Source organism: Psittacula echo (assembly GCF_963264785.1).
Source record: "Psittacula echo genome assembly, chromosome: 7".
NCBI lineage: Eukaryota > Metazoa > Chordata > Aves > Psittaciformes > Psittacidae > Psittacula > Psittacula echo.
Genome location: NC_137740.1, coordinates 12,376,997 through 12,404,719, shown reverse-complemented (window position 1 = coordinate 12,404,719; position 27,723 = coordinate 12,376,997). Strand labels below are relative to the sequence as shown.

Here is a 27,723-nt window from a genome sequence, read left to right as displayed (position 1 = left end):
TGAGGTTTTTTTGGTTTTGTTTTCTTTTTCCAGAGACCCTACAAGTCCTCTGAAAGTCTAAATGGCCACTCAAAAAAGCAAAGCTAATATGGGTGTTTCAGAGGCATAACTGAGCATCACAGATCAGGACACATTGCATTGTGGCAGATCTGAGAAAAATACATGTGGATGTGTGTGACCAAACAAAAGAGTTGCATCAATAATTACCTTTCTACTGAACTTGTAAAATTTTTATTTCTTCAGTATCGTTCTAGCAAATAGTAACAATAATAGTAGTAGTAATAGTCATAGAATGTTTGAATTATTTGGGTTGGAAAGGATCTGAAGATCATCTAGTTCCAATTCCCCTGGAACATGGGCAAGGACACCTCCCACTCACTATACCAGATTGCTCCAAGCCCTGTTCAACATGACCTTGAACACTGCCAGGGATGGGGCAGCCACAGTTTGTCTGAGCAATCTGTGCCAGTGCCTCACCAGCCTCACAGTAGAGAATATCTTCCTTATATCCAGCCTAAATCTCCTCTATTTGAACTCAGTGATGATCATCATAATGATGGTGATGAAGTTACTTAAAATGTTGGCTTTTTGCAAACATGCAAAAGGCTTTGTGACTTTCCCACATAGTCATCCAAGATTTTTGGACACAGTATAGCAGGTGAACCTGGGCATACCATTCATCTGCATGGAGTTATCTGATAATTCACTGACTATTTAAGTTTTGCACATGAGTTTCGTATCACTCTAAGCTTAATTTCTGACAAACAAGGATCACCTTAATACAATTTATCATTGGACAGTAAATGTTCTTGTAGCTGGAGGTGAGACTGGCTTCTCTCTTTAGTCCTTTCCCGCCTGTGGGAAGTGTCACCTTGGTTACGCTTTTAAACACTGTTAAAGAAGGCTTGCTTACTTTGTGAAACGATTTGATTAGATGCTCAGCAGTTTAATTCCATTGATCCTAAACTGGAAGCAATATTTCTTAGTATTTAGCCTTCTGTGTGCCTTGAAGGCTCTTTTTTCTCACTGGCTTGTTTCTCTGCCAAGCTGTTTTAAAGGGATTCATTGTATTTTTGGATGTAGTGTGATAGACCAAGCACTTTTTCTTTAGATTGTCTCCAGCTGTATTTGTCCAGGGATTGGGTGATGTGATGATCAACTTCCGCTGCTGCTCCTGTTTGAAGTAGTTTTTCATTGTCCTGCAATTTCTTCACATGGAAATGAGGTGCTACTGACAGTATTTGATTCATCAAAACATAACAAAAATAACCCGGAGATGAGCTAATATTTTTTCTTTTTTCTTCTTGAAATCAAACACTGTGTAAAAGAAAATAATAAAAAATTAAAACCTATATGTGCACTGTTCAAATTTAATGTAGTTTTATTTTGTGGGTTTTTTTTTTTTTTGTTTTTTTTTTTTAATTATTTTGGAGGCTTTTGTTCATTTGTTTTTTTCCTCTGAGAGTGGGAGCTTTCAAAATCAAGCGTATACTTGGGGAACAGAATAGCGTTTGGTTTTGGCATCCTTCTAGGACACACAGATGACTTCTGGAACATCTTTATTTCAGATTTGTATGTGTCAATGTTTGTTTGCTTTAGGACCATGCAAGGCTTTTGCATGGATGTGGTGCCTCTTGTAGACTAGTTAGCGTGCCTGGAAGGTGAAGACATGCTGACAGCACACAAGCTGCTCTTCAAGACATTTGGCTTTGAAAGAACATATGTTTGGTATCAGTCTGTACATATCTACTATCTACAAAATCATGTGCTTTGTAGGACCTCACAAATCCAAATTCTAGGGCACATTTTGGAAACTTCATGAGTTTTAGGATTTGATGGGCCAGAAGCCTCTTCCAATTTTGGAATTGGTTGTGGCAATGCTGTTAAAAAAACCAAATAAAACCCCCAAACTTTCCCTTGGTTCCAGACTGCAAAAAACATGAGTGAAAAATGGATCCAACAGACTTTCTGTTCAGTTGCATGTTAATAAGTGGTCTGGGTCCTTGTAATGCAAAACAAAACAAAAAGTGGAGCATTGCCATTTTCTAGAGAAGATGCTAAAAAAGCACTTGTATTCAGATAGTTTATGCTCGTACACTTTTCTTGTACCTTACTCCTTTCTGTCATGTGTTTGTGATCTGGGCAGACACAGGAGAGGTGAGCAGTGCTGCTATAAAGCTGTGCATATGAACTTTTTGGCAATTATTCTGGCAGATGTTGTGTGCTTTAAGGTTTTGGGAAGCTTTTGACCACTGGCTTAATGTCATAAGTAGTAGATCATTTTCAAACAAACTCAAGAATATGAGTTTCCTGATGAAAGTGTTTATGTTTCTGTATTTGATGGAGAGGTTTTTTTGGGCTAGCTCAGAAAAGCCAACACACAGAAGATTTTTCCACACCAGGGAGAGGGAGGGAGAAAAATGGTTGAATGGCTCCAGCAGGCCTAAAAACAAGACCAGGCTATTAAAATAGTTGTTGTCCTAATTGCCATTAATTCCATGTAAGTATCTGTATTTATGTCAACCATAAATAGAGAGCTCTCTGACAGTTGTCTGAGTACATGTAAGACTTTGTCACTAACACAGTTCCTAAACTGTGCTTTAAGGTTAAAAGCCCATATCCATATTTAGCACAAATACTATAAGAGTTATAAGAGTAAAGCAATTTATTTCCAGTCAGCAATGCTTTGTATTTTATAGTAGCTATGGTGACGTTAGGTATTTTGTTTGCCCTATGGAAATATATTTTCCTTGTGGCAGTGCTGTGCAATAACCTGATAGAGAAATTTTAGCATCTTTGTCTTTAGTTTGAAACTGAACTTGTTTTGAGGACCAATTTAAGGGTATTTTGCTATCTTTGTAGTTTCAAGCTGCGAGGATGTAGTAAAGAGTAATAACGATTGAAAGTTCGGAGGGGATTTTTTTTTTTTTTTTAATATGGAAGTGGCTTTGTATTCCAAAAGTTATATGCAAGTGACATGTGTGAGAACTAAGAAAACTTAAGGGATTATGCTATTTACATTTTTCTAGTGATTGAAATAAGTATAATTAGGCTGAAATTACTTTTAAAATACTTTAAGAAGAATTTTTACCTTTTGAAGTGTGATTGAAAGCAACCAGAGAGTATTGGCCAATGAGTTTTTGTTTACATCTGTTTTGTGTCACCAAAATATTACGTTGAGTCTGATTCTTAGTTTGCAAATGATGTATTGAAGTATTTTCAAGGGTGTATGTCCCAGTGAGGTGCTTTAATTAAAATACTAAGGGAAAATAAAATAAATAAAATTAGTTGTGATGTGTAACTCTCCTGTCCAGTATTCTTGGTTAAACTAAATAATTGCTATAGTAATGATTATTAGACAAATTCCACACAGGATCATGAGATTTAATGTTTCAGTAGTTTTCTGTCTTTAATCATGTGGTTAAGTTTATCGTATAAATATTCTGAATAGTTAGATCCAACTCATGCACAAGTGAGTGTAAGTACAATTTTCCCCCTGTCTGATATATCCAATGTTCAAATTTGCTGTTAAATTTGATTGTAAAAATAGCTGCAGTGTTGTCTTGTGACTGAGATTATCTAGGAAACACTAATAGTGGCCCTTTTAAGATACCTGTGTTAAAGAATGTAATTTTGAAGTATCAACTGGAGATACAAATTCAGAAGAAGATACAGATCGTGAACCTGAGCCAAGTGCTTTATATTTGAGTACACAAATACTGTATTTCTCGATGAAAAGAGAGAATCTCTTATTCAGAAACAAAATACAGTTTCACTTCATATTGCTTTGATTAAGGACTAGTACTACCCCTGATGCTCAGGAAAATGCTCTTGAACTGAGCTGGTACTATCTTGCTGACCCATGTTTTCACATTTGTTCCTATGTAATTCCCTTCCAACATCCATTTTCTGTCTTGCCACATGGATTGTAAGCCTAGAAGAGAGAATTCTTACTGTTTTGTAATTTATTGCATGTTCCACTATGGGATTTGGGTGTAAGACTGAGTTAGTGCTACAGTAATAACTGAAACCAAATATGAGACTTGGCTTAAGAGATCATGAGCTCCTTAAACTACTGAGAATCTGTTTAGGATTAATTAAAGGGTCTCACTCTGTTGAGAGAAAAACCTCTTGGATACCGGCTTTATTGGTGCAGTCTGTCCTGTTTGTTTTTTGTAACTTTACGGTGCTGTACCTGTACCTTCTCTAAAGTTGTATTCTCAAAGCCAAGTATATTTTCATTGAACTTCTGCAGCACTTTGTTCTCTCCTTCTCCTTTGCATTAGTGTGAGGTGTCCCTGCCCATGGCAGAGGGGTTGGAACTAGATGATCTTAAGGTCCTTTCCAACACAAACCATTCTATGATTCTGTGCTTTGGGAACTATCAGTTTCTTCTGGAAAGAGCAACCTAAGACATCAGTGCTGTTGGCCTTCCCTGAAACAGGGAGCTGTGAGGGACACCAAGGAACTACACATACCAGAAGCTTGGAGTGAAGCACTGTGTTATCCTTGTGCTCAGAGTTTCACTGGTCATGGCACTGTGAAGTTATGTAGTAGAACCAAATAAATGCTGATCTTACGAGCAAAACATCAGCCTTTCCTGCTACCAGTTATTTGGGCACTGCTGAAGACAATAGGAATGTAATATCCTTCTGAAGCATTTGCCAGCTGGCTCAGAACACCACATCTTTTCATTCAGCTCATTCATTGTAGAATAAAGAAAAATTGGCATGCTCAGAATGTTTTAAAAATACATCTGTTCGGAACATGAGCGTTGTTTCTCGCTTTCTTAATTTGCCACTTCATTATGAGTGTCCTGATGGAAAAAGGGTGATGCACACACAGCAAGTGCAAAACTTGGTTAGGTTCCATGGGATTCATAAAAATTCATTAAAGAACGATTACTGCATCTAAGTTCTGTACCACTAAGGCAGTTGTAGTTTCAATTAAATGATAAGAAATTGGGAGCTGATAGAGAATGACTTTGCAGTTTACCATGTTTACAACATAGCCTTTGATAATGCCACATAAAGTTATTGAAACAAGTCATAATACTGCATTATATCCATTCTTGGCTCTCAAGCCTTTTTTCCAAGGGTCTGTTGAAAAAAGTAGATAGTTTATTTTTACAGATGAGAAACCATTTCATCCAAGGACTTACTTGGGGTCTCAGGTTATAGCAAGATTGCCCATACTGGCTATGTTTTATTTTGGCCATGAGTATGCAGAGACAAGCTCTGAACCATCTGTGTCTTTGCTATCTGGGGCAGAGCTTGCACATGAGCCTCTATCACTCTGTGCTGGGTTTTTTGGTGTAGAAATGGCTCCAGGCTGAAGCAAAAATGGGACCTGATGGCCAAGGCAAGGAATTTGGATTCAACTCTTAAGCTTGGCTGTGAAGTCCTCTGTCGATAAAAAGGGTGTGATGTTGGGTCAGCCACAGAAATGCAGAGAGAACCTGCATGGCCTACTTTAATGCTCTTGCAGAAGGGTGTACTTTCTTTTGACATGTTCTGAACTTACATTTACTGATACATCTGTTCCTTATGTATGTTGGTCTTCTGTACTGGTGCTGGTACTCATGCTAGTAGTCTTTCTGGTTCTGATAGCTGCACACAGATACACCTTATTCTTGAAAAGTTAGTACTATATAAATCATAGAATCAACTAGGTTGGAAAAAAACTTGTAGATCATCAAGTCCAACCATTGAGGAAGATCCCCAATGTGAGAATCCTAATGCTGACATCAAAAGTCAAGCATAAAACCCAAGATTTTTTGAAGTTCTCATGAATTTTCAGATCTGGACCCGAAACATCTGTGAGGGATATCAAGATTTCTAACTTGTATATGAGGGCAGTATTTAAGGAGATGCTGGCAAGAGCAATAATACAGAAACTTTTCAATCTTGTACAGTGCATAAGTGAATTAATATTTAGATCAGAACGAAATCTTTCCATTCTTACGGTATTTCACAATGATACACATTCTCAAATGAGGTGAATTTTCCCCAAGAGGTACATTACATGAAACAAGCACCTGCCTGTTGTTACCAGGTGTCCTTACTCATACAGATACAGTCAGGTGACACAGGATAGGCATTCAAATTTAATGCAACAGAAACCCTGTAGTGCAGCTTTAAGACAATGTAATAAAGTAGAATATCCAGAGTTTATTGGAAGTGTTCTTTACAATCAGATGTTTCCTGTTGCTGAAGATGTGTCCTGTTGTTGAGTGTCTTTTCCCTTCTCATAAAGGGAATAAGTTTGAACTTTGAACCTCGGTCTCCTATCAGTTGCAGACAGCACTGGACTGAAACTCTTCGTACGGTTTCCTTGCCAAAACTTTCACTCTACTGCTGTAGCTTGCACATCCGTGATTAGGAAGAGTGCCTGTGCTGTGCATGTGTCAGATGTATTCCTCATCTTAGATACTGAAAAATGTTAGACTAACATTGCTCAGACAATACACTTGAGATTGTAACTTCTTGTGGTGTCTAAGCATGGAACGCTACTGATTGTTTTTCACAGAGTACATACGTAGGAGCTGAGATTACTAGTAAAAGCAATCTTTTATATGTTTCCTTTGACCTTCACTGATGCTGCATGATGTGGTGCGTAGGTGTCAGAATTAGTGCCTTGAATTTTGAGTAAAAAATATAAGTAACTCAGAACATCCTTGAGGTTGCAGTACGGAAGATGTTCTTGTATTGACCAGAGCTGTTAACACAGCACCATCTCACTGTGTTCAGAAAAAGGTGGGTAAGTAGGAAAACCAGTTGTACTTTAGAAGAAAGAGCTTAGTAATGTGGAATAAAGGGAGAGGTGGGGGGGATGAACGCACAACTTCAATATGGAAGCAGCATACTTAATAAATTAGTAGGATGGCATTTATCATTAGACTGAATAAATTACTTAGCCCTTCACTAAATTTGTCTATAGCATGTAAAAGGAAGCATTAGGAAGTGAAGGATGCCCTGTCAAGTGATTTGTAAGTGCAGGCATTTGTTCCTGTGTTTTACCAAATCCGAGGAAGTATATTCATCCTTTGGGTATCTAAGCGAGATCTTTGTGAAATAGAACTGAAATTATATAGTTCCCTTCTATTCCTTGGATATAAAAATTATCCAGAATGCTGCATAGTCATGATAAGTGTGGGATTTTTCCCTGATGCTTGTTTAATTTGGGGCAGGGGATGTTTTGAGATGTATCTTCTTCCCAAATGAATCCTGACAGTAGATGTTTTCTGAGAGTGATGCTGCTTTTGTGACCTTAGTTTTCTGACTAGATGAAACACAAGATAGTTTTTATTCTTACTGGCCTTTTTGTTGCTAAATTATGAAGAGTTCTGTATTACGTGTTCTTTCTGTGCTATATGTAATGTTATAGAATATTGATCTCAAATAGAAAATAAATTTTGATGGCTATAGGGGTGTTTGAATATGGAGCTGAATAGCAGACCCTTTTCCTTATGGATGGTCTTCTAATTCTGCCATAAAAAAGCAGCACCCAAAAAATCTTTATTTTAATTCTGACTTCAAAATTTTATTCTTTAATGTTGTTACTACAGTTGCTGTCCCCAGTCTGAGTGATGGAGCTCTGCAGCATATCCAGTCTCTGATCAAGCTCTAGAGGTAGAAAATACATTAAATAAATACATGTTGCAGTTCTGTAGGAGTCCGTTCGAGTATCTGGAGAGCAGGGGTATGGAATGAGGAACTTCACAGTGATCATGCATACAAGAAAGCAATGCAGACCTCAGAGCTTGAGTCTTTATGATGTGCCAAATTACAGTCTTATGTTGCTATGTATTATTGTATTCCCTGTTTGGCTTGCTCTGTGGAGCGTATTTCTGTAATGGTATGCGGTATCAAGGCTGTGTTAAGCCTTTAATAATAAACTCTTATAACTCCTGTGGGACTGATGGTTTGTGGTTTCTCAGGACCACTTCCAAAGCAGCATGCAATCATTTTTTTAACTGATTTTTTTAATATATTTTTTTTTTCTGGGGAAATTGGTTTATTGCTAAGGTCTGGTTTGGATTTTAAAAGTAAAAGGGTAAAAAGTTATTGGTTCAGCTTCTTTGGTTTCCTATAGGATATGACAAATATCTGCAAGTCTTAGAGGGAGAGTCTGTAAAAGGCAAAAAAAGTTAGTGGCTTCTCAGGGGGACTTACTGTAGAAGTCATAGCTGGAATTCTGAAACAGCACTTAGGTAAACATACAAGTCGGTTAAATGTGGGTTATATTTGCTGTACTCATTCTGTGTTGCCACTGCTTGCTTTCAGCTTGTATGTTGCATTTTCATCAACAATGAAATCAAAGCAAAGACAATATTTGCACCGGAAGCTGGTCCATGTATTTGCTCTTTCATGATTTTAGGAATTTGACACAGTTGGGCTTTAAGAGCTGTTTCCACACATCTCTCAAGTGCAGCACCCGTGCATGATGGTACTGCTTATCCTATGGTGTCTGTATCTGTTTCTTGGAGTATGAGACTTGAGATGTTTTCCCACATGTTCTTGTTTCTCTGTCTCCTACAAATCTTTGTTGGTCAGGATCATTGCTCCTTTAAGAAGACCCAGATCTTCAGGTATTTTGCTGTTCAGAGACTACAATGGTGGGAAAGATATGGCAATCAGTAAGGAATAAGAGTTATCTGGTGTCTAGAAATGCCTAGACCTAAGGTGCACAATATATGCAGCAAGATGAGTAATTTAATTTGTGTTGGAGACAGGCGAGGCATCAGGTCTAGAGTCATGCAGGCCCTGAGAAAGCTCACGGTCAACAAAACAGGAAGGAATTGCAGGAGACCTAAGATAGGGGACACTGAAGTGGAGGAAGAAAGTGTGTGTGTGATAAGGGGTCAGTGACAGTTGAAGTGTAGCCTTTGCCTTGAAATACAATCAGTCCTTGTACCTGAGGGCTTATCTAGACAGTGATATAAGTGCAGCAGCAAAAGCAGCCACCTCAGGTTTGCAGGCTTTTTTCTTTTGACTTCAGAACTGTGCAAACCCCATTGTGTTCAAGGGCAAGTTCAGCTGTATGTCCAGTATGGAGGAGCATTGTTGGAACAGAGTTTAAATTTGCTCCCAGAGCTGCATTGAGTGTGTCTGCACAGTCTGTCTTAGAGGTTCTGGTTCCTGAACCAGACAGGATCCTTCTGTTGGTTCCATAGCAGTGAGCTCTTCTGGAATAGGGCTCTCATACAGCATTACTCCACACTCCAAAAGGGCTTCGATGGAGCGTGTTTAGGTAGCCTTGCACAGCACAGTTTTTTGGGGGGATGATGAAGCAGATTCATGTGTTGGTCAAATTTTTCACACTGTAGTTGGATGGTGGGTGGGAAGGAAAGTGACCCAGGGCATAGTCCCAATGCAGCTTTGACCCAAAGGTGACACAAGGTGACCCAAAGCAACTTTGCAGTCTGTGTGGTGAGGTCTTGGCCATTGTTATTCGTGGCACTGAGTGCCTTCTAAGTAAGTGAGTGTTTCTGCTGTCTTTGCTGCTTCTGATGGATTGGATCAGATCTTTGGATCTGATTGGATCAGATCTTTGGATCTTGGATTGCATTTGGCTTTTGCTGTATCTTGGGGCTTTTTTCCCCCCTTTTAAACTACTGGAACCACTTAAAAAATGATTGTAGCTAGCATGAAACAGATGTAAAAGGCTGGCATTGTGGTGTGTGCAGCCTTAAGCTGTGCATATTGGCAAGTTATTGGATGTCAGATTTCATGATTTGGGCATAAAGGCTTCTCTTCAGTTAAGAAGGCAGTGAAAAAAAACTTTAAACTGCTTTATGGAAGTAGGCAGCTGAAAGATTAGGGACCGCTCCTTCAGGCATAAACACTGCTTGGCACCTAAAGCGAGGGCACGTGTCAGTGGGTATGTTTTACATTGCGTCTTATTAAATTTGGAAATACAGAGCTTTTAAAGATTGCCTTTGAAAGATAGAGTGGACTCAGGGGCTTGGAGAAGGCACTGGACACAGACTGTGCAGCCACTTTGTCTCTGCAAGAAAACCTCTAGAAAGCCAGGAGGATTTTGAACTGAGCGATGACTGAAAGAGGTTTGAAGCTATAAGCAAAGAAACTTTTCTCATTACATTCTTGGAAGCAGGACTCGATGTATTTGCAAATAAATCTGGCTTGCCTCAAAGAAATGCTTATCTCCATGAACTTCTGACAAAAATAACCCATAGCTCTGAATCTGGCTGAATGTGGATAGCTGGATGGAAGAAAGGTGACACATGGTTATCTTCTCAGCTTTTTTCAAGTTTATAACTTCTTCCCTTTTGAAGTGTCAATGCTAGAAATAAACACAGTGTTTTAATAAAGATCCATGGCTTGTGAAATCACTTGTGGGGGCAGAGGAAGAATTGATTGTAATACAGGTTATTCACAGTGAATTTGATGTTGAAGCCATGCAACTAATAGTCATATGGAGGATTGGACTGGAAAGGGGAGCTCACATACTTTGCTTTTTTTGTTTCTGTGAGGAAGATAATGTTCTCAGTTAAGGGAATGAAACATACTATTTTTGTGGGCTGCAATAATGGTATTAATTTGGTGCTTTTCAGCCATTCTTAGTTAAGTCCTAATACTTCATGTGGAGTGTTTGAATGCAGAATATATTGCAGGAAAATGAGCTACATTTAAATTTGGCATTAACTACAAAGCAATACTTTATGTTGATAAAAATCTCAACAGTTTTTTATAAGTAGAATCCCACAGAGATACTTCAGAATTAATCGATGGCAGATGAATTTAACGCAGTTAAAATGAATTAACCCCCTTGCCATTTAGTATAATATAAAGATGTCTGAATTTTATTCCCAAAAGAGGAAATACAGTTGTTAAGTCCAGATGGATTTTTATTTTTATTGGAGTAAGTTTTGAGACTAGTAATATCTTTTTTTTTTTTTTTTTTAATGTTACTACCAGAGTGTTGGATCTGGGACAGCACAGGCCTGCTTTTTAAAAATTGTTTTAAATGCAGTTAAATGAACGGCGTTCCAGTGTTTATTTTGAAAATTAGCACTTTCTTATTGAATTTGTAAGAATTTGAAAATAAGCATGGGGATGATATACAGTATAGAAAAGCCAAGGGCTTGGGTCTTTGTCAAGTTGTCAGCTAGAATGTGGTAACTGCCAGTGCCTGTGATTGTTGCCTGCCCAAATGTAAGGTGATGCAGCGGGAGCTTGATTGCTTTTCAGCACACTAAATCTGATTGTGCTTGGGCTTTTTGCCTTGCAGTGAGGGCTTGCACCAAGGCAGCTGCTGTGGTTGTAGGATCAGTTGATCACATCTGAAGCCTGAGTCATGAAGAGACAAAGTCATGAAGGAACTCAGTCCTATTCATTTAGCTGAAGATGAAAGGCAGTTCTGCTATTGCTATGTCAATTTAAAGCTTCTGTGATTCCATAAAATTAATCCTATTACAGTGGTTTGTTCTTTGCTATATTTTACCCATTATCTTTAAGTTCTGGGCCTAAGTCTGCTCCACTGATGGTGTGGTAGAATTTACTTAGGCTTTCTCCTTCAGTTGGGATTGGCATCGAAGTGGATGGCTTACTACCAGGAGGCTTACTACCAAAATAAGCATGGGTTTGTCTCAAGAATCACAGAATCACAGAACATTAGGAATTGGAAGGGACCTCAAAAGATCATCTAGTCCAATCCCCCTGCCAGAGCAGGAACACCTAGATGAGCTTACACAGGAAGGCGTCCAGGCGAGTTTTGAATGTCTCCAGAGAAGGAGACTCCACAACCCCCCTGGGCAGCCTGTTCCAGTGTTCCGTCACCCGCACTGAGAAGAAGTTTCTTCTCAAGTTTAAGTGGAACCTCTTGTGTTCCAGTTTGAGCCCATTACCCCTTGTCTTACCATTGGTTGTCACCGAGAAGAGCCTGGCTCCATCCTCGTGACACTCACCCTTTATGTATTTATAAACATTAATGAGGTCACCCCTCAGTCTCCTCTTTTCCAAACTAAAGAGACCCAGCTCCCTCAGCCTCTCCTCATAAGGGAGATGCTCCACTCCCTTAATCATCTTTGTCGCCCTGCGTTGGACTCTCTCCAGCAGTTCCCTCTCCTTCTTGAACTGAGGGGCCCAGAACTGGACACAATATTCCAGATGCGGTCTCACCAGGGCAGAGTAGAGAGGAAGGAGAACCTCTCTTGACCTACTGACCACCCCCCTTCTAATACACCCCAGGATGCCATTGGCCTTCCTGGCCACAAGGGCAAATAAAGCTGGAAAAAATATCCCACCATTGAACATGGTACCATATTGCAGCTCTACTTGGAGCAGAATGTCAAATTATTACTGATAAATTTTGCAAACAAGTTCTAGGCTGGGAGAATGGTCTATGAGGAAAACAAAAGAGTAATAAAATTGTCTGGATCGTGGGGTTAGCTAAATGCAAGCAGACGCTAAGGGTTGTTTTATATGTGGCCAAATGTCAGTTGCATTTATAAAAACTAGGAACTGTAAACCACAATTGATGCAAATCGTGCTCCATCATGTGAAACAGTGACTAAAAGTATTGGGTATTAACTGTTGAGCAAGAGTTGTCATTGTGATCATGGATAAAAGCGCTATTGTGATTCCCAGATGGCAGAATAAAAGGGTATAAAGTAGGGAGGTTTTTTCTTGATGCTTAGCACATGTGCTATATATATAGTACAAAAGGTGAAGGATATTGATAAATTGAAATGCATTCAGCAAGGGAGCTACCAGTATGAGTAGAGATATGGAAAACATAGTGAGAACTGCAAAAAGCTTAAAGTACTTGGCTTAACAGTTTCAGGGAAGAGCTGAATTGTAACAGGTGAGTCCCCTAAGTGGGGACAAAATATTGATAATACATGTGATTAAAAAAAAAAAGCTCTCCAGTCTAGCAGTCAAAAGCGTATTATGATTCAGGTTTGGTAAGGTGTACCAAGCTTATTAGGCATAAAATGAAATTATTTTCAATAATTTTTATTTTTAAGTTGTGGCTACTTTCTTTATTGGGTATTGACATCGTGATTTGTTGCATACTCCAGCATTCTGCCTTTGCTAGATGCCTGTTCTTTTGTCTGTCTGGTGAAGAAGTTGTTCTGCTTCCTGGCGGAAGGGAGCTTAAGGAGTTATTTAAGCAAAATAACAAGAAAATGTTACAGCAAGAAATGGTGCTAAGAAAAAGGGGAAAATGAACTTTTACTCTTGTGTTACAGATTCAATGGTTCTTTCCTTTGACTCCGTTGGACATACAATAGGCTCAGGTACAACATTGCCTTCTTCTCTATCTTCCACCTCATGACAAGGCTTCAACGTAACTTGACATGGTAGCCATGTTGGGAGGCAGGTCACTGAGTCAGACTTCGGTGCGAATCACGTAGTCAAAGTGGGTAAATAGGTCCTGGAGCAGGTTGCCCAGAGAAGCTGTGGATGCCACATCCCTGGCAGTGTTCAAGGCCAGGTTGGATGAGGCTTGGAGCAACCTGGTCTAGTGGAAGGTGTCCCTGCCTATGGCAGGGGTTGGAACTAGATGGTCTTCAAGGTCCCTTCCAACCCAAATCATTCTATGATTCTACAGCTCCTAAGTGTAGTGGAAGTATTAAGGGTCTTAGTGCAATGCAAGGATGAACACTTGGGACCCCTTCTGTTACCCAGGCAAGGCAGATGGCTTGGACACGTTATATGTGTTAGTGATGCGATTTGTGCTTCTCATGTGAAAGGCATGAAGATGATGTCACTCACCAGCTGAAGAAAAACTGTTCTATGCTACTAGGAGAGTTTCTCAGCTAAACAAACAGTTGAGTTATTTAGGGAAACACATCAGGAATGCTTCCAGGAAGAAGAAGGTGAAAGAGTTGTAGCTAAACAAATAGGGCTGGAAACTTTTCTTTTTGGGTGGAGATTGACCATCATTATCAAACCCCAAGGCAAATCCTGTCCAGTCTAATTTTCTTTGAAACCTGAGCACGACCTTTAGTTAAACTGAACCAGAAGTCAAAAATTCTTTTGTGTGGAGTGCACTTCATGAAACCAGCACCTTTCCCTTTGGCTAAAAGTAATGCATGAGCTGTAGCCAAGGCACACAGTCGTGACCTCAATATTTGATGAAATTCAGTTTATGGTTTATGTATAATGATATGCAAAGGAAAGGCTAAGAATTACTCTTAGAACTTAAAACACCTTTACATTTAGAAGATGGGTTATTTACTGTCTTGCAGAGAAGAAAATAATCCAAGTGAAGGTTTAGCATTTTGTCTTGCTTGCTAGCCTTTCCTCTTAGGTTGAAAGGGGGAACATGCTGCCTTCCAACATAGCACCTGTCTTCTGCCTGCACAATTTGAAAGAGAGCCTGCTGCCTGACACTAACAGCAAAGCTTGAACACGGATTTCCAATTTACTAACCTCCGAGCTAGTGGAAGTAACTTGCTTTGGTTACAACACCCTAAATGCTTTCTGCTATCTCTGCATCGTCTCTAAGACGTCTGTTGGGAAACGGATCTATTACGGGTGCATGGACTGATCTTGGAGTATCTCTAGGATGCTGTATGCAGAGTAGATATGTTGTGTTTATAGGGAGAAGAAACCCTCTATTAATTCTGTATTAACTGCTGTCTACTGTTTAATAGTAGCCATAACTGAAGTGTGTCTCTGCCTCCCTTTTTCTGTACTGGGTGATGGTTTCGTTAGCAGGGGGGAAGTTGCATAGGTTTGAGATAAGAAATTTGTGAGTAAAATTCAGGGAAATATTTTTATTACAGCTGGGTATGTCTGAATTGGCATGCCTACCATACTGGAGTTATGGTGGTACAGATAAGACCAGAATTAATCCTGGAGTACAACTTTTAAATATTACTACAGATTTATCTTTTTCCTCCCCTCTGATACTATTTTGGCTTTTAACTGATGTGAAAACACTTAACCCTGTGGATAGCTTCCAGTGCAGCATACCTATGGAGTTAATCATAAATGTTATGATACTACCATTGGGGTGGTAAACTTAGTTATGAAAAATAGTTCAACAGCTCCATGTCTTTTGGAGTTCTGTTAATAGGGAGGGTGGGAGACAAGTTAATGTAGCCAGCGGATTGGCTGGACCTGTTTTAAAGGCACTGGTCTTTGTTCTGCGTGTATAGTGCAATTGGTTAGGAGTAAGACAGTAAAATTTGATCTTTTGTAAACCTTCCACTGCAAGAAGATTGAATTTCTTTATTGAGGAAATATGAAGAAAAGTCATATATTTAAGAAGGGAGGTTCAGAAATGTCCAAGGGAGCTGTATGTTTATTACTTTCATATTTAGTCCTTTGCATTCACTGTGCTGCAAACCTTAACTTGCTCTGAACTGGTATGTGTAATAAGATGTCAAGATGTGTGATGTTTGTCCAACTGAGGGATAGCTTTCCTTGTTGAACAGGAAGGAGAGAGAGAAAAACTGTGGCTATTCTGCTTCCGCTGTCCATCCCATCTCACCTTGCTGCAGACCCAGGAAAAGACAGAGCCCAGAAAGAACCCACAGAAACAATGGCAGCTCCAGGCCCAGCCATTCCCAGTAGGTGATGTTTCAGGTTGGGGTAAGAAGGGACTAAAGTTACATGCTTTGAAACAGAAAAATACATATACCTTTTTCTTTATTAGTCAGAATTAAAGAGCTGTGAATAGTCTTCCTGTTAAGATTTCATGCTGCATAAAACTCGTACTCATTGACTTGTATATTAAACAGCTTCTTAGAACTGCTCTTTTTTAATTTTTAATCATGCTATGTGAAGGGCTGTATCTTGTTACAGCTTCTGTGTTTTGTTTGAATTGACTGTCCTTATCTTGGTTTTCCCCTTAACTCTTTGTCCCACATGCAAATCTCAGTTTTCAGAGAGGCTGGAAATCCGTCCTTATGCATCTCTGATTAATGACACTCTCTAGGTTCTTTTGGATAAACTTTCTGAACTAAGTGTTCAGAAGATCATCTGGCTATGGAGCCTTAAAGTACTGCTTCATGGATTAGAGGACAGGAGAATCAAATGTGCTTGGAGTGAAACTGAACTGTCTGAGGTTCATGCTGTGGTTGAGCCCTTTCGAGTCCAGATGTTTTTGTGATTCTGTTCACGACTGCTCCTTCCCTTGAAAGATGAAGTTTGAGCAGCAAAGATAAATGTTTGATGTGAGGTCTAGGCCAGTGTTTCAGCTGAAATCTTTTAAGAAAGGAGGGTGTCATGCTCTGAACTTGGGAAGCATTAAGCAGGGCACAGGGTGTTAGAGGAGACCTAGATTTCATTTGCTTGCCATAGACAGCTAGTACTCTCTTCCCCCCTGCTCTCCTCCCAGTTGTTTTACTTTGTTGCTAGTAAATCAAAAACATTGGACCTTGAAAGACAGATTTATACTCCTGCTATTTTTGTGTGAGACTTTTTTCTGCCTCCTGTGAGAACAAGCAAGTTAAGTTTTTCTTCTCCGAGCCTCATTGGGATAGGGGTGTATTGAATATGTAACTTTTCCATCTCTTAATGTGCTTGCTGGAAATATTGAAGTTCTAAAAACCTTATGGTTGTAGGCTTACACTGTTGGAGACGTGTTTAATTGCAGTACTGGCCACTGGTTGTATAGCAGTTGTTCTCACTGCAGGCTTAAAACATGATAGTTTTAACATCTCAAGCAACCAACTGTTATCTAGGTCTTGCTCAAATTGTTTGAATATTTTAACTTTGTTGCTTTTTTTCTTTTCAATTTAATTCTTAACCCTTATGAAAAGTTCAGCTTGACTTACGCAAGGAAAATGAAGCTTCTGAAATTTGGTTTTGAGTAGTGTATTTGCTGTGGCTCACATAAGGATGCTGGGGAGGGACTCTTCATTAGGGACTGTACTGATAGAACAAGGGGTAATGGGTTGAAACATAAACAGGGGAAGTTTAAATTGGATATAAGGATGAAGTTCTTTACTGTGAGGGTGATGAGGCACCGGAATGGGTTGCCCAAGGAAGTTGTGAATGCTCCATCCCTGGCGGTGTCCAAGGCCAGGTTGGACAGAGCCTTGGGTGACATGGTTTAGTGGGAGGTGTCCCTGCCGATGGAGGGGGTTGGAACTTGGTGATCCTAAGGTCCTTTCCAACCCTAACTATTCTATTATTCTATGATTCTACTTGTGAAAGCCCCCATGCATGACCATGTTTCCAGATGCTGAGTTCACAGTGATAGTAGAGTAACCATCTGAGAGATTAAATCCCTACTTATTTAGGACTTTACTGTTGGTAATTCCTTATGCTAAAGTTCTTAACCATTGTGGTAGAAGCTGTGAGAACTTTGAAGGAAACATTATGTTTCCTTCAGCTGCCGAAGATGCTCAGATAATCATTTTGTGAAAGATGAGAAGAACCCTGTGTCTGTCTCAGCTCCAGAGTGAATCTGGTGACTATTTGCCTGTGTTTTGGATGGAGGCCAGGAAAAGGAATACAACTGAAATCGTCAAATATCAGATTGGTAGAACAGTGACAGATTCCTAGCATGAGAGAGAAGCACTGGTGTCTTGCAGAAGATCACTAGCTGTTTTTTGGCTTTATTGATGAGAATCTGGCAATGTAAGTGACAATTATGAAGTATGATCTTTTCCAGGTTTCTAGGTTAGTGGTATTTAATTTAGATATGTTAATAGAATTTGTGAGGCTCTGGTAGATCATCTTGGTTTGAGAAAAACAATTTTAACTTACATTTGGAGCTGATGTGGTTCTAATTTGTTGGAGTTTTACAGCTGAGGATTTTTTTCCCTTAAATTGATTATCTGACTGTCTTGTTGCTATGTGGTAGTGACAGAAAAGGAGAGGTAAACTTACTATGTTGCATTTTTCTGCATTTGAATAAAACAGAAAATAAATGGGAAAGATTATGTATTTTTTTCTGCTCATTTTAGTGGCTTTATTATTTTCACTCTTGATTAATGATGTTCTACTTCATTCTTTATTTCTTTGAGCTGTGGACTGTGGGAGCTGCTTGAATCTTTGCCAGTGACTGTCATGTATTGGATGCATAGTCCTTACATACCTTTGCAGCACATTCAGTATCGTCATCATCTATCTTCTTATTAACACTCTATTCCTCCAGCTGAAAATACAGCTGTGAATGAGCTGAGGTTCAAATGCCAAGAGGTAGCTTAAAGAATACCTTGAAATGAAAGTATTTTAATGGGATTTTTCTCTATCATGTGGCATATCTCTGCATCAAGTCAGTACCTCTTGTAGGTCAGTAAAAGCCAATATAGATTACTGTTCTGTTAATATTGTTCTTGACTTTTATTAGGAAATACGATACAATTTTCCTAAAATAAAGAATATGCCGGAAGATGCAGTAGGGCAGCATTAACTCCATTAGCTGAATAGATATGTGGTAGTAAATGAAACAACTGTTTGGGAAAGGTTGCAGGCTGGCTTTAAACAGATGACTCCCTGGGAAAAGAAAAAGGGAGTCATATGCAGTTCATAGGAGGGAATTTTTCATCTTCCTGTTACAGTCTTTCATAAAGTCAGCTTTAAAACAGTCAGTTGCTTTTCTACTGTTGGAGGTTGCTATAGTTTTATTAGGAAGAAAATTGTGAGGAGTTTTGTAGTAAATGTTAAAGCAGCCAGAGCCTTAAAAAATGTAGTATGCTAGAATGACCTCTTTTTTGTTTTGTTTTGTTTTAATATACCTATATTGGAGATAAGGAGGTGAAAGACCTTCCTTATCCATACAGCACTATCATCAAGGGATTGCTTTTTCGTTCTTTCTGTGCCTAGGCGATGAATAATGTAGTTGCAGTGTCTAATGAAGGAGACCCTTCTGGTGTATTGCTTTCCTCAGGCTGTAAAGCTGGGCCAGATGTCTTTGGGGGCCTCAGTCAGGAATTACAGGCGGGGGGAACCACCTTGAATGTATAGAGCTGGAAATTACTTCCTTTCGCTGCTAAATCTGAATCAGTAAGTAGTACCGTCATGATTGTCAGTGTCACCAGGGCATGCAGGGCTTTGTGACTGGAGACAGATTTCTCCTTTCACCACTTAGAACTCACAGGTTTGTATTTCAGCTGTACTGATAGTGCTTGGTGTATCCATTCCCATCAAATATGGCTATTCTCATCAGGTGCAGTATCTGGAAAATGAATATTGAGCTTGGCGTAGCAGGATTGGTGGTTTTAGATCAGTTGCACAGTTTGTGAACATTCTTAATAGATGTGAAATTCCATGTTTTGCTGACAGAGTAGTAGTGTTAACGAAGTTCTTTTTCTCCCCAGAAAGAAAGAAAGCTAAAGTTTTCTTTAATGTGAGGCTACATTAGAAGTTGTTCAAGAATCGGTTTTTTACATACATGGTGGGAATGTCAGATGGGTAGATAGTGCTATGCAGACATGGACTGGGGAGGCATGCTTCCAGTACTAGGCTACAGATGTCACTTCTGCTGCTTCTATGTATTTTTACTGAGCAGGGAAGAGCACCAAGAACTGGTCTAGGGTTCTGGTCACCAAGAACCCTAAACCCCAACTTACCAGTATAGTTGGGGTTCTCCCTGATGTCGCTTGGACAACCTGGAGAAAAAGGCATTAAACTTATATGCAAAAGAGTAAATGGGAGTGAGGAGGAAGCTGGAACCATAGACAAGCTTGCTGTCTATGCCGGTCAGTGCTGAGGAGCCCAGGGGCAGCCAGCTCTACCCCTTCTGGCTTTGCAGCCTTCCCCCCCAGCCCAGTTATCCAGCCTCAGGAAATACTGCTTTCATCAGTAAGTTCTACCACTGAAGAGGTTAAAGTGAAAATCCTAAGGAAAGGATGCAATATTAAGTCCTTGTTTGTCCAGTACTTTTATTGTTGCTCAGTAATCCTAAGTAATATTTTTTAACCCTGGAAGAAAATCTTTCTTTTGTCCTTTTCAGTTGATCATAGAATCATAGAATCAGCTTGGTTGGAAAAGACCTTTAAGATCACCAAGTCCAACCATTACCCCAGGACTGCCAAGCCCACCACTAAACCATGTCACTCAGGGCAAACTGATCTTCCTTCAAGATCTCTCCTCATGGCTGCCCCTCACGATCTCCACTCATAGCCACCCCTCATCTGCTCCTCACAGTTGCCCACACTATATGGCTGCCACCCCTACCCCCCACCCCCCTTATGGCTGCCCCTCAGAGCCCACAGCTGCCCCTGCTTTCTACTCATCATCTTCCCTCATGGTGTCCCCTTATGACTGCCCCTCACCTCTCACAACCACCCCTCACATCCCATGGCTGCCTTTCTTCTCCCCTCATGATCTCCCCTCATAGCCGCCCCTCATGATCTCCCCTCATGATCTACCTTCATGGCCGCCCCTCATGATCTCCCCTCATGGCCGCACCTCCTCTCCCCTAACAAGCTCCCCTCATGGCTGCCCTTCCTCTCCCCTCACGATCTCCCTTCATGGCCACCCCCTCCTTCCTCTTCACAATCTCCCCTGATGACTGCCCTGTCTCTCCCTCACCATCTTCCCTCATGGCCGCCCCTCATTTCGCCTCAAGATCTTCATGGCTGACCTTCCTCTCCCTTCACAATCTCCCCTCACAATGGTCCCTCAACCCTCATGGCCACCCCTCCTTTCCCTTCATGACCTCCCCTCATGGCTGCCCTTCCTCTCCCCTCATGATCTCTCCTCACAACCACCGTTCACCCCTCATAGCCACCTCTCATCTCCTCTCACAATCTGCCCTCATGACTGTCCCTTCTCTCCCTCATGATCTTTCCTCATGGCTGCCTCTCCTTTCCCCTCATGATGTCCCCTCATGGCCACCACTCCTCTCTTCTTGTGATCTCCCCTCATGATGTCACCTCATGCCTGTTCCTCCTTCCTCCTCACAATCTCCCCTCATGACTGCCCCTTCTCTCCCTCATGATCTTTCCTTATAGCCGCCTCTCCTTTCCACTCATGATCTCCCCTCATGGTAGCCCTTTTTCTCCCCTTACAGCCAGCCCTCGTCTCCCCTCATGGCTGCTCTTCCTCTCCCCTCATGATATTTTGTCATGGCTGCCCCTCCTCTCCCCTCACGACTGCCCTTCACCCCTCATAGCCACCCCTTCTCTTCCCTCACGATCTCCCCTCATGGCACCCCTCCTTTCCCTTCATGATCTCCCCTCATGGCTGCCCTCTCTCTCCCCTCATGATCTCCCCTCACAATCACCCTTCTCCCTCCACCATGGCCACCCCCTGTCTTCCCTCATGATCTCCTCTCATGTCCGCCCTTCACCCCTCACATCCTCCCTCATCTCCCCTCATATTCAACAGTGTTTCATATTGTCCGGTTTGTGTACAGCAGCCACATGGATGCGCTGCAGTGCCTGTTTCCAGCTCTCCACTCATAATAAGGATTAACCACATGCTATCTACTTTATTGCTTACGCTCCCTTCCCCACTCCATGTAATTCTACAGGCTCCTCTACCTCTTTGCTTCTCCAGCTACACGAACTTCACTGGACAGGATGAAATGTATCAGGGTGGTCTGACCTGTTCTTGATAGCACTCCTGTCTCTTGAGTGTCATAGTGGTTTCTTTGACAAACACAAACATTTTGAAGAAGATAGCTGAAGTTGAACCCTCTGCCTTCCATGCTGTGCTTGCAATTAACAGTTAAACAGAGAGAACTAGAACTGCGTATAGCCCATCTTTTAAAAGAAGCTTAAATTAATTTTCTATTTCTGTGGGCGAAGTTATTTATATTGTGCTTCCAAGTAGCCAGCTGTTAAAGGAATAGTACTCAAGTCATCAGAGAAATCAGTTACAGATAGTTCGGAAGGCTAAAACCAATAAGCCAAGTTAATTCCTGAAATGTTGACTTCGTATTAGTAGCATAAAATTAGTAGGGGAAAATTTTGCCTGTTGTGCTTGTATGTAGGTATATTGGCTACAGATGCAAAATACAGTTTTAAAACTTGATAGATATTGTACACTGTGCTTTATGGCTTTTTGGGTGGTTTGTATGGAGTTTGCAGACATGGGACAATGCATTTCTCACTTGCTGCCTGGTAGCTGGATTTCTGTTGGAGACTTGAGAGCAGTTTCCATGCTAATGCCAGCATTGAATTTGGCACATGATTTGCTTCACTCATAGAAATTCCTTCTTGGCTGTACTTCTTATAACCCTAATTACATGCTTTATTATGAAATTGGTGTCAGTTATTAGATTCTTACTCAATTCTGATCTTTCTGGAGATGTAGAAATGCATTTTATTTCTGACCTAGGAAGACATCTTGTCGTTATGGGTCATGATGAAACTTTATTTCCCATGTTCATTCCTTTCTGTGCTTCTGTACACTACTGTACCACATTGTCAGCTGAGATCTGTGGTTTCCCAGAACAAGTGAGTTTGGTGCTTAGATTGCCTTGCTCTCTTTTTCTACTGTTGCTTTTACTCCTCATGGACCTTGCAGTCTCTTATGGGCTGAAAATGTAAAGCCTTCTTCAGATTCTTCCATGATGTTTTTAGTGAATTCAAAATAAGTTCATTAATACTTCTATGCATTTTTGGCTCAAAAAAAGAAATCCTATTCCGCACAGCCATATAAATGCCTTGTTTAGAGACCAGTGGGTCAGAAATGGCCTGAGCTGGATCAGACCTACCAACCCAGTAAAAATGATGTTGGCAGAGGCCAGCAGCAGACCACAGTTAACACTGCCAGCTGATGCAAGCTAGTTCTTTTTGGAGATGCTGGAGTATTTCTTCCTTGTTCTCTTTAGCTATTTTGTTATTGTTTTATCCAATATTCTAGCACTTCTTAATCCCACTGCTTGAAAAAGAGAAGAAATGTTTTTGTGTGTCAGTTGGTTAACTTGGTGAGTAAGGCTTTAAACTAAGCTGGTGGAAGGTGAAAGTAACCTGTAGGTTAGGTCGCAGAGGAGTTACATGAGTGCCAAGGTAGGCTCTTGCAGCCAGGATTTTCAAGGCAAGAAAGGGCAGGAGGAGTGGGATTGCCCCTTTCTCTAGCAGTAAGCTGTGAGATCAGCTCCTGTAATCATCAGACCATGACCATACTGCATTTCAGATTCACTTATACTTGCCTTGGATTTAGTGGATCTGTGTTTTATTTTGTTTTAAATTAAATACGTAACTTCAGACAAGGACTGCCTTTTCTGGCAGCTGGGTGATGTGTGTTTGGCTTTGTCCAGGTACTGGGGGTTTTATCTGCCTTTTGTGAATCCAGACTGCTTCCAGCCAGCATGTGGGCTGCACTGTTGCGTGTTGCAGTGACTTCTGGCCCCTTTATTTGCAGTGATACAGCTAAATGGCATTGGAAGTCTGTAACAAGACTGATTTCAGCTAAAAAGGAAGCTAACTTTGAATCTGTAACTTAAACACTCCTAGTTGTCTTTCTTGGGGGGAGCAGTATGTGACGGAGATGAATTTCCAAGCCAGTAATGCTGAGGCTTCCAGAAGTGTTAACAAGTGTGAGATGGCTCATGGGGAGGGCAGCATTCCTCTGCCTGAAGCAGTTTGCATGTTTCACCAGCCAACAAGAGGAAGGAGCATAGATGCTTCTGGTTTGATGTTACAGCCTTGAAAGGGTAATTTCCACCCTACTGAAAATCAAGAACACACATGTGCATCTGGTTTGAAACCATAAATGCTATTTTGTTTTGTTATACTATTTTTGGAAGTGCCTGTTGCAAGATAGTTGACATACTTAATTTTACAAGATTGTTTTATACCTCTGTTAGTAATCATCAGAGAACATCAAAAGTAACCACTTAAAACCATGGGAAGGTGAAATGCATGTCACAAACAAGGTGAATCTTACGAAACATTGCAATGGAGGTATGTCATCTGTGGCACTTAGTGTGTATGTAGCATGTGTGTGTTTTCTGGTGCTTTGGTTGCAAAGCTCATGAAGTGCTGAGTTAGTAGAAAGCCCAGGATGTTGTTGTAGTTATGAGGTGATGTATCTTATTGCATTTCTTCTTGTATTTCCTGTTGGGAAGAAGGGAATGTTAGCTCGAACGGGATAACACTGATGGCAGGTGGGTCAGTGGCTGTGGATGTTAAAAAAATAAAAAAAAAAAGAACTATAAAAATTACCTGTGTTGCAGCTTGCTCGGTATGGGTGATGTTTTGGGGAGGGGGAAGGGTTAATAAAAATTGAAGGCATGTTTCTTTTTCTGGGATGGATACCTTGCTATCCACCATCCTGCATGCGGAGGAGGTACGTCGGACAGGAAATAATTTCTTGTAGGAGGAATAAACTGGGAGGAAGTTATGAGGAAAGCAGGATATGGGGGAAATGCAACTGTCATTACATGGAAGGTGAAGGAGATGCACAGGTGCATTTCTAGCTTTCCAAGTACAACAGAGATGGTGGGTGGCATGCAGGTGCTGGCAAAGAACAGGCAGTATGTGCCAGTATCAAGTGCGCACATGTTCTGCCACTTCTGTTACCTAAGTTATGTCAAACATAATATTTCCTTTGGCTCAGAAATTACACCTTAATGGGGTTGAAGTTAATGGCATGTTTTACACTGACCTATCTGATGCAATTGTTTTGTCTTAGGTACATGTTTAGGCTTTCCTGTTCTGCTGGTAAGTGATAGCACGAAAAGCTTGTGATCTTCTTAGGTAAACTACTGCAGCAGAACTTCTTGTGGGGTTCCATAAGGAAAGCAAATGTCTCTATTTCCATTGAGTTTTTTCTTAAAGGCTAGGGGAGTAGTTTTTCTGCTTACTTTTAATACATCCTGATACTTAAGCTCTGGAGGGATTATCTTTTAATTCTGGTTTTATTGTTTTTTTATTGTATGGTAGTGAGTCTCAGTGGTCCTCAGTGTGAGGAGGTCTCTGAGCTTAACAGTGCGAGAAGGGCACTACACCTTTTCATTTTCCGTATGTATCTCATGTGGATTCTAATAGCGTTTTTTTTGTATCAAGTATTTGATTTGCAAGATCACAATGTAAAGATGCTGAATGCAATGCTTACTTTATATGGGAATTACAGTTTTTCTTGAGCGTTAACTTTGTTTCTGTAGCTGTTACCTGTTCCTGACCTAAACTGACTTTGCAGCTTGCTGTTGAACATCACCTGAACTTGAAGCATTTTTGCCACCATGAATTACTTTATTTTGAAGAAGGGCTGCTTGATTACAAAGTTGTGGGTTGGAATAGACAAGGAATCAAGAAAACTTTAAAGCTCTACCATGTCAGGACCTAGAAGGAGTGTTTATCATAGAAATTACTGGCAAAATGATTTATACTGTAGGCAGGAAAACTTTGTATATCACTGCATGTGTGGTTTCAGTAATGCTTTTTAAATGACTTCAGAGATCTTGATTAATTCTAGTGATTTCTAAATTAATGATTACCCACGCGTTCTCTTGCTTTAGTTTTTTTTGGAGATTCAGAAATGTTCATTTGGGAATACCTTGAAGTAACAATCTGTGCTAACAGCTGCTTGTGACTAGAATTTTTTGACATAGTTATATTCAATTAGAAATAATCATTGCCCTTCTGTATGGACTTGCTGCTTTTTGGGTTTGGTGCCTTTTGCAGAGGAGACACTTACAGTTTTTATGATAATGTGTCCCTTGCTTTTGTTTTCCAGAATATGACAAACTGGGCTTTCTCCTGAACCTGGACTCAAAATTGTAAGTAGAAGAGTAGAACTCTTCTTTGTTTCTGTTGTAACCAAATCTTATGTCACCTGGGCAGTTGGATCACTGGACTATACACTTCTAGCAGTTCTGCAGCAACCTGGCAATTAAGACTTCTTTCCTTACACTAGGCTTTGCTGGCCAACTTGGATTATGGTTCACTGTTGTTAATTGCATAATGACTGATCAAGAGACTATAAATGTCCACCTGAAGCCATGACTCTCAGTCTGATCTAGATATCCTACTGTTAAGTCTTCCAGATGAGGAAAAATGTATTAAACATTTGAAAGTGGGAAGAATGTCACTCTGATTTACTGGTGCTTAGAAGTTTTTATTTCCTTTCCACTTGTTCCTTTAAAAATGGATGGTGCTATTTTTGTTCATAAACGAGCAGAAAGAATGTCCACACAAGGCAGTGACCATTTGCTAAATCAGAAGAACGGCAAAGTGCTGAAGGAGGATACTCATCATGCTTGTTGCCATAAATCAGTCAAATTCAGGCTGAACTTCTTAACACTAGGGGTCACTAGCGACTCTGTTTCTGAGGTCAACAGCCTTGTGGAAATTTTGGTACTGGGAGCAAAAAGACTAATAAAAAACCTTCTGCCTCTACTGCTTAAAAAGGCACTGAAGCAATCTAGTGGCTTTAAATGACTTGAGGATGCAGCCCTGTATAATGTTGATATAAAAGTGTTACTAGAAAAGCCATTCTTAATGTTCAGAAAGGTTTGTTGTACGTACAGGGTGTAACATTGAAGTTTTGTGTTTAATCGTGCTGAGTAGCTTGAGAGCTTCCATAATGAAATAAAAGCCTTGTAAATGTGTTGGGAACTGCTGTTTGCAGGAAATGAGAAAGTCTTTAGGTAGGAGTTTCTTTTACAGAAGCGTCTGGGTACATAAACTCAACTCTAGTAATTTACCTGAAGAAAAGTACTGTAGAAGAACATGTTCTTGTTCAGTGTGCAGGAAGGCTGGTATTTACTGCATCAGTAGCTGGTCAAGGTTTCTTTCTGGTCTTATTAGTGTTCTGTGTCATTTTTGTTGCATGCTGTCTGAAGCCCATGCTGGTTGCACATTTACCAGTTTTCTCTATTATATTTTCAGTATTGGGACATCCTTGTGATTTAGAGGCAACAGTGTATGTACCTTACAACACTGTGGGATGAGATGATACAGTATCTTCAATTTATGCATGTAGAAGTAAAAGCAAAAATTGTGAAATGGGTGACCTTTGAATGAATGTCTTGGTGTTGGTAAGGGAATTTTTTTTAAGTAGTCTGATTTTTGTTTTTTTCCAGACTGCATATTTTGTAATGTCTGAGATACTGAACACACCCTTTGACTATCCACACACTTTTGGCATACCAGCTTTGGATACCAGCCTGTGCTGTGTCCAAACCAAGGTTTCAGCCTTGCATTTCCTATTCTTCTTTCTGTGTTCACTTGTCCTTTTCTTTGTTGCTTTTAGCAATCTTATTGAGTCTTCCTTTCCCTCAAGCCTCCTTTTTTTTCTGTTTCCTGACTTATCTACTTTAATTATGTCTCTCTGAGATATGGCCTGCTCCTTCTTAGACTTCAGTTTGAGGCCAAGTGAAGTTTTTACCTGCTGGAGGGCTTCTAAAACTCTTCATTTTTTTTACTAAAACTTCCCCATGATAAAATCTCTCTAATATTTTCTATTAAGGAAAGATTCTGTTGACCGCTTAAAAAGGTATTTATATAGCACCCTAAGTGTGTATGTTTGGTTTTCAAAGCCAGAAAGTTAGCTTCTGGAAAGGCTTGTAATAAAATTGGCATGATCAAAATAAATACTATGAGGTTAAGGAGCAAAGAAAGCAAGTATTATACATAGATGAAATAATTTGTTTGTTTGTTTTTTTTACTGTAATTGTCCTTTTTTCGGTTCTAGGTTGTTTGGGGGGTTTTGTTTTCCTTTTTGATATTTGTCTGTTTGCTTGCTTATTTATCCTGTGGAAGTAAAGTGGCCCTAGTTTGAGAATAGACCTGATGACCTGCAGTGTTTCCTTCTAGTCTGAATTATTATATGATTTCTTTTTTTCAGTAGCAGGGAAGCCAGGAAAAAAGCTGAAAATACCATAAAATATAATAAA

General features: G+C 40.2%; 1 protein-coding gene across 10 annotated transcripts in view; it reads left to right on the top strand.

Moving 5' to 3' along the window:
- Positions 1-27,723, top strand: part of ST3GAL3 (ST3 beta-galactoside alpha-2,3-sialyltransferase 3) — a gene marked incomplete at both ends in the record, with an annotated part of 189,839 nt that overhangs the window by 29,340 nt on the left and 132,776 nt on the right. For 5 of the 10 annotated variants that reach the window (XM_080624078.1, XM_080624079.1, XM_080624077.1 and 2 more), the window contains 2 exons: positions 13,217-13,264; positions 25,563-25,605. In XM_080624078.1, coding sequence (XP_080480204.1) covers positions 13,217-13,264; positions 25,563-25,605 — 91 coding nt within the window. The remainder of the gene's footprint in view (positions 1-13,216; positions 13,265-25,562; positions 25,606-27,723) is intronic. The other 5 variants (XM_080624081.1, XM_080624080.1, XM_080624076.1 and 2 more) reach the window with 1 other exon arrangement.